Raw genomic sequence first — 7,716 nt, 5'->3', positions numbered from 1 at the left:
TCCACGGTTCTTCATTTATGATCCTTTATGACTTATATCCCACGGTACTGTGGAGATATAAGAACGCGTAAGGCGTGACTCGGTATGTTGGTCCATAACGGATGGGATAAGTTCCATGGGTCCATAGAAAGCGTATCCGTGGCATAAATTGGTATTTTGAAGTCTTGGTCACCCAGGTATTCCACTGGGCAGCAAGAAGTCGAAAGCGTGAGGAGGAATGCGTACAACAACTGATCAGCTAGCAAGGTAGGTTGAAGGAACTAACAACTGAGGAAAAAATGCCCGTGCATGAACTTATAAAGGCAAAAGTTCAACGCAAAAGTAGCAGGGATGACGGATATTCTTATGTAGAAGTAGGGACATAACGGCGCGCGTTGCGTGGGTCTTATTGGCGGTATAAAATAGGTGGTGGTATCGCGGAAAGGGTTGATGAGTCGTAAATATTTCCATCAACTGACGTCATGAATACCATAAATCGAATGCGTATGACATCACGAATACCTTGTATTTACGAGGAAACTTTTCATTTTCTACCGCCTATATTGGAATAAGTGATCATTTCTACCGCTACAGTCTTATATGTATAGGTAGGTAATTATCAATTGGCGAACTTGTCATTTCATCTCTCATTTCATTTTAAAAATTTGTATTCTCTATTCATCATTTATTTTTATTTGACAACATTCAAATTTTTCTTTTACTGACCTCCCCCTTTCATCACCCTTGAAACCCCACTGGTTTTATTCCAGTCAGTTCAATGAAAAATGTCCAGTAATCTTTCCACTATCTGCATGCTACTACCTACAATGCTATTTTCATTCATCAGATTAGGTAATCACTTCGTCACAACATACATAGAAAAAAAATACTGATATCCTCCAAAAAAAATTCTTTAAAAAAGAATTACACCCCACCCTCTCCACGATTCCTAATGAACCTACTCAATGAACTAGAGGCAGAAATATTTCAGTAAAAAAATGTTATGATATAATGGTGGAATCCGCCCCTGATAGAAAATACCTACCACTTCACCAGATGGTATGAGAAAAACTATGAAACAGTTGATGAGCCAAAAATTTGGGGCGGACAGATCCCTCAAATAAGTTTGATAAATCTAACCTGACTCTGGAGTCTGGAAGATTTGTCAGCCCCCCCCCCCCCAAATTTTTGGCTCATTAACTGTTTCATCCTCGAGGTGTACTAGAAATCGGCTCTAATGAAAATACCTATAAATAATTTAAGCACGTTAGTCACAACTCAATTTTCACTTACTCAAATTGATTTTTACTTAGGTATGCTTTTTGGAAAAATTTCAAACTCCTAGAGAAGTCGAGAATTGCACTGGAGTTTCTAGAATGACTGGAAATGGTGAAATTCAGTTCAAGGGGATTGACATTAGTTTCAGTCAAGACAAACTTTTACCACTTTTACTAAATAAATAGATATTGGGTTAGATCGCGAAAAAAATTGAAAATTTCAATAAAATTCAGTGGGAACCTTCATTTTGAGTTGAAAATCACCCTGAAAAATGTTTAGCTCCCGATGTGCCTCCGGAGGGAACATATATTATAAGTTCTCAAAAAAAGTAAATTTTCGAGAAAAAAATCGTGTTTTTTTGCTCAAACATTTTTTTGGAAAAATTTCCAGTCCCAGAAGACGTTATTTGAGATTTTCCATTGACCTAGGCCAATGCCATCAAAATCCTTGATCACTTTTAGGGTTTTGCTGAACGGTTGAAAATTTGAAGATCGCTTATTTTTGGGTAAACTCATGTATTGAAATTTTTTTCCTCGAATAAATAAAACTTAGAAAGATGTAGGTACCTAATTTTTGAATCTGGGGAAATATTTTGGAACGCAGTGATGCCAATGTTCAAGTCTTTATTAGATAGGTACCAATTTCAAAAAATTGAAAAAATAGTCAAAAACTAACCAATTTTTTCTTTTGTACATGTATATCTAGATTGGTATTACCTATTGCCTGTTCGACTTTTATCAGGTATCACATGACTTGATCATATCATCAGTTTCAATTTGCTCGAAGCTGAGTCTAAAAAAAACCTGTAATTCAATATATTTATTCGATTTACTTTTAAACATATTAGGCAATAGGAGAATAGGTACCTATCTGAACATGGTACCTATTTTATGTAAACAAATAAGAGTTGAGTTATAAAACCTACTCGTATAAATACGTTAAACAGAAAATGATGCTTTGTTAGCTGTTTCGGTTCTATTACGTAACTGATGCAGTCTGAAAGCTTCAGGATCAACGTAAGAATTGCCACTCTGGAGGGGTTTCTGTTTGGAAGATTTTTCATCTAGACGAGGCTTGGTCATAATTTTAGGTTTCACCAACGAGGTAGTAGTTTCCACTGTTTTTGCTGGTTTTATGTCTTTTTTTATTAGTTCCACTTTAGGCCGATTTACAATAGAGGCCGGATTGGTTGGCTTAGGAGTTGGAATCTTTTGTGATGAATCTTTTATGCTGGTTGATGGTGGTGTGCTTTTTCTACCCACTGATGGTGTAGCAGATAGGGAAGCCTTTGAGTTATTTTCATTTGCTCTTGAAGTTGGTTTCTTTTCAGGTTCTGGAGACTTTGGCTGAGGTTTCGAAGTAACTTTATTCAAACCTTCGGATTTTAGTTTGGTATGCTTTGAAGTAGCAGCGAGTGGTTTCGTTGGCAAAAAAGCCTGAACATTCGGTTGTGTTTGCTTAGAGTTTGGTGATAATTTTGAGTTTTTAGTTTTGCTGATTGGTGCTGGTGCTGATGAGAGAGTTGTTGGGGTATTTTTTGCTTTACGTGAGGAATGCATTTTCTTCTTTTTCGAGGGTTCATCATCGTCAAAGGATAGAATGAAATTGAGCGGATTGGTGGGCAGAGGAGCCTGAATCAATTGTAAGAGTGGTTTCTCGATGTTTGATTTCGATTTAGAAGTGACAACTATATGGAGATTTTCATTTTTTGATGAAGGAGGTTCTTTCACAGGTTCTGATTTTTGAAGTGTGTTTTTCTTATTTTCTAATTCAGATTTTTCAGGTTTCAACTTGTAATTTTTCGAACCTTGGGATCCAATTGCATTATTGGTTGTTGGTTTTGGCTCACTGTTCATTTTCTTCGTTATCGAAATAGGATTTTCTGACCCCTTTGGTGTGGGTTTCTGGTCAGCGCTGTCTTTGCTGTTTTTCTCGGAAGAAGGCTGAGATTTGAGTGACGGTTTGCTAGCACAAATTGTGGGGGTGGGTTTTTCTGAAGTTGAACCAGGTTTATTCCCTGCTGCGTTTGCAGCTCCTTTCTTAGCTTCTGCTTTTAGCTGAACATCGATACGTTTCTGGATGAATTTTCTTATCTGCACTTTCTGAAGCTTGTGTTGTTCGTTGAATTGGTCGATTTTTTGTTGTAGCAAGTTCAACGATGCGTTCAGGAACTTGGCCATTTTTGAATCTTTCTCCAAATTTCCAATAAGGTCTAGTAAATATTCGTAAACGTAAAGCTCTTGAGAAGGAGGTAAATCAAACATGTTGTTTACAAACTCTTCAATGTCAAAAGGGGTATCAAACAAAACCCTGAGCTGTTCGTCTGATAATTCTGCGCATGAAATAGAGCCAACCTAAGAATATAAATACAAAACAGCTGTCATTTGGAAAGACATTGAATAATGTTTATGATAAAAATACTTAAGACGCAGTTTTTTTGGCTTACCCCGCAAAATGCCAATACTAATAAATATATCAGTGATGGTTCCATAATGTGCAGCTCACTTTACAACTGGTTTGCCAAGTTTTATGTTTTACAATGCCATTTACATACATAGGTTTGGATTTTTATACATATAAAATTCTTCACAATGTTACAAATTACGAAACATGAGCTGATTCGCGCGACATCGTGGCAAATTTTCTTTCAATAATGCCGGCTGAGCTTATGTCATTGTATGATTTTTCAAGGGCAATGCTCATTTCTGACAGAAAAAAGAAGTGAAACAGCAAATGAGTTATGTAATTTAACATTTAATGAGATGTAAAGGTTCACTTGTGGAAAAATTTTCAGGTGTTTGAAAGCCTAGAAGCGTTGTTATCATTGCATTGCAGATATCTACCTATGCATGTAAAAAATAAGAACTTATCAACGACGTACCTCATAAATTTACTTTATATTATCAAACTACATAATATTTGCAATTTTTGTGGAGAATTTTTTTCAACTCTGCGAATTAAATTTTCCGAAGGAATTTTCACGTGATTTCACATTTCTACATTTCAGACTGCGAAATATTGTAATGATCTCTTCTCGAGTGACCAGCCGTGTGAAAATCACTAATCAGATATCAGAATATCAAATCCAATTATAGTCGTACTTTTCTCTAAATTAAGTAACGTTGATCAAAATTGGTATTTTTTGTGAAAAATTCCCAATAAATTGGTAAGTATGAAATTGAAGGAAAAAAAAATAAAACCAGGGGAATTTATTGACTCTGATCAAACACAATCAGGCAAAGTTGTCAATTTTATCAAAATCTGATCTAATCAGTCAGGGCTGATCAGATCTTTTCAGATTTTCTCAAATTTAAGGTCTCCTGTACTGGATCTGGTCAGGTCTGAACAGATCTAATCCGATCAAAATTTTGATATGATCCAGTCAAATTAGATTGAACATTTCCAATCATTTTTTGGTAGAAATCTGCTAAAATTTTAGAGGGACCTCCGCGTTATGAAAATCTTAACATTTTTAAAAAAACATATGAAATACCTACATTTTTGAGTTTTGAATGAATTTTATCCTTTTTTTTCAAGTTGAGAATTTTATATTTTGTTGAAAATGCGTTAATCTTTTTCATTTTTTTTTTTTTCTAATTTTCATCATTAGATAAAAGGCAGTTTTATAACAGAACTTTCTTAAAATGTTGAAGATTTAAAATTACAAACCCCTGATTTAAATTTTTTGCATTAAACTGAATTTTCAGGTATTGGAAAATTGGAAATCTTCCAAAAAAAAGTATGTTTATTGCTTTGTTCAATTGCAACATACACATCAATTTCATTTCTCAACAGCAAATTATTGAATCTGATGAGGCCTGAACAGTGAACCGGTCTAATCTGATCAACACTCAGTTCTAATTGGATCTGGGAAACGTCTGATCTTGATCAAATTTGATAATGTGATCTTATCAATACGGCCTCTCATACTGGAGCTGATCAGGTCTAAAAAGATCTGATTTGTCCAATCAAAACTTTGATCTGACCCTCAATTGATCAGATCAAATTGAATCCATGAAATGTCCACATCATAACTGATCAAATTTTGATGAGGTTCAAATTTTTTTTGCAGTTTTTTTTCTTAATTAATGAAAGTATTGTTTCTAGATTTCTCTTATACAAGAATTGCTCTCAGCTTGTAAAATGAAAAGTTATCACAAGTTGATTCCGCCAAAGCAAAGAAATTTTTATTTCCTCAAGTTATAGTGGTTTTATTTTATTCATCTGCCAGCTTAGCCTCTATAAACCTAGTTCTTGAATTCAAAATAAATCATAAATATTTGCACTTGATGTAATGCGCAAAATATGTACTTAATTTATTTCATAATATTATTGATTATACTATAACTATGTATCTCTGGTACAAATTCGAATCCAAAACTACAGACTCCTAGAAAACTACTTGCTTATAAATTTATTGTTGCTGCTTGGTTTTCTTCCTTCTGCCTTTTTTAGTTTGAATGGGTTTTGATGAATCTTCCATCAAATCTTCATCTTGTTCAGCTTGTGGAGCTGGAGCTGGCTCTTCTAAAGCTGGTTCAGTCTCTGCTTCTGCAGCTGCTTTACCTTTTTTTGTCGCTGGTTTCTTTTTCTTTTTTTTGTCAGGTTTTGCAGGGGAAGCTGGAACAGATTCAACTTCTTGTGATTGAGTTTCATTTGATACAGAGCCTTCCTGTTTTACTGGTTCAACTTCTTCTGCTTTAGGTTCCTGTGCATTTTCTATTTCTGTTCCTTCAGTTGGTGGTGCTGGTGGTGCTGATGTGTCCATTTCTTCAGATACTGGAGCTGTTGTTTGTCCATCTCCTCCTTCAGATACTGGAGCTGTTGTTTGTCCATCTCCTTCTCCAGCTGCTGGTCCTGTTTTGGATTCATTTCCTACAGATTGTAGATTTTCTTCTACTTTCTGTGCATCTTCTTCTTTAGGCAATTCAGTTGCTTCTTTAGGCAGTTCATCAGCACCGTTTTCAACCGGTGTGTTTTGGTTTCCTTCATTAGGATCAGTTGTCGAAGATGGTGCTTCACTTTCTGAATCGTCTAATTTTGGACTGTCATCATTTTCTGGTTGACTGTCAATTACATCAGCTTCTTCTGAGCTCTTTTTGTCACCTGAGATCCCATCAACATCATCACCATCATCATCTGAAGAAATTAAGTCCAGCAAATCTTTCAAACCAGAATTCATACTATCATCACCCTCATCATCATCATCACTTTCACCGGCATCAAATGAGTTGTTTGAAGGGCTGAATTTGCGTGTGATTGCAGATATTTGCACATCAAACGTATGCATAGGTACACGAATGACTTTAGTGTGACGGCATGGAACACGAGTCACATAATCGAGTGGAGAAGACGAGAACATCGGGTGTAAAGGCAAAGGCACCATGTGGTATCCAGCTGGCTGCATCATGAACATCGAATTAGGAGAGAACTGCACACTGGGCATATTTGGCATGGTTGGCACAGCAGCAAATTGATCATTAGATTTCCTCCTGATGGCTTTTGGTATAGAGGTGAAAAATTTATGCGCTTTGGTATCAGCTGGTAAAAATCGCCCCAAAGCTAGGAAAGTTTTGTAAGCTTCTGTACCCAATGAACCTGGCAATGAGAGCAGGACTTCAGCAAGCTCATCTGTGGTCAAAACTGAACCTTCATTGTGATGGTGGCTGCGATGTTCGTGATGGCGCCTGGGATGCGGATCCCCAAGTGGTTGAGAGAAGTCATGTCTGTTGAATATGTGTGGTTCGGATAGTACCTGAAATCAGTTGAAAAAGACAAATGATTTTTTGAGTATAGCACCACAGGGAAAAATTATTATGGATCTGATTGGGTCTGAGCAGATTAAATTTGATTGAAACATCACTTTGACCGCATCTGATTAGATCTGGTTGAGTCAAATTGAATTAATTGGATGTGTGGATCTGATCAGGTCTGATCAGATCCAATTATATTACACTATGACTAGTCAGATGAAATGCTTGTAATTGTTAGGTACTTACTCCATATACGTTGAGCAGTACAGCGATTGCGATCAATATCTTCATTTTGATTTTTCTTGTTTTATTTCAAATCATTTACTGTACCTAGATGGTATTCGACTTTCCTTATATATATCAACTACTGCGATGTTCTAGAATGTTGAAAAACAAGTCGAATAATTTAGAATCTGCGTTTGAATGATTTTTTTTCCATTCTTTAATGAACAAGTGTGCTGTTACTCTTCATTAGGTGACATGAGAAGGTAGGCATGTGAAATACAAGCAGTAGGAATGACTAGTTTTCCCTATGTTTTCAATTGCAATGTGCGAAATGAAGGTGACTTTCTTTGCCATTGTGGATGTCATTCAGGACATGAAGCTTGAAAATTTCGAGTCTGTGGTTAATTGATTTCCTTGTTTGTTTGATTCATTACCAACACTTTATTTCACTTGATACATATAATATATCAAATGAAATTGA

General features: G+C 35.8%; 2 protein-coding genes across 2 annotated transcripts; both read right to left on the bottom strand.

Annotated features, from left to right (window-relative positions):
• Nucleotides 1-2,050: 2,050 nt before the first annotated feature.
• On the bottom strand, nt 2,051-3,947 carry LOC135848317 (proteoglycan 4-like). Its single transcript, XM_065368212.1, has 2 exons — nt 3,704-3,947; nt 2,051-3,611 (listed from the first exon to the last, which is right to left on the bottom strand). The coding sequence occupies exons 1-2, from the start codon at nt 3,746-3,748 to the stop codon at nt 2,196-2,198; spliced, it is 1,461 nt and encodes a 486-aa protein (XP_065224284.1). The 5' UTR covers nt 3,749-3,947; the 3' UTR covers nt 2,051-2,195.
• Nucleotides 3,948-5,549: 1,602 nt separating this feature from the next.
• LOC135847653 (protein IWS1 homolog) lies at nt 5,550-7,409 on the bottom strand. Its single transcript, XM_065367286.1, has 2 exons — nt 7,257-7,409; nt 5,550-7,012 (listed from the first exon to the last, which is right to left on the bottom strand). Exons 1-2 carry the CDS (start codon nt 7,299-7,301, stop codon nt 5,672-5,674), a joined length of 1,386 nt encoding a protein of 461 aa, XP_065223358.1. The 5' UTR covers nt 7,302-7,409; the 3' UTR covers nt 5,550-5,671.
• Nucleotides 7,410-7,716: the final 307 nt, after the last annotated feature.

The sequence above is a fragment of the Planococcus citri genome, chromosome 5 (assembly GCF_950023065.1).
Source record: "Planococcus citri chromosome 5, ihPlaCitr1.1, whole genome shotgun sequence".
Taxonomy (NCBI): Eukaryota; Metazoa; Arthropoda; class Insecta; order Hemiptera; family Pseudococcidae; genus Planococcus; species Planococcus citri.
This window is presented reverse-complemented; position numbering and strand designations above follow the sequence as displayed.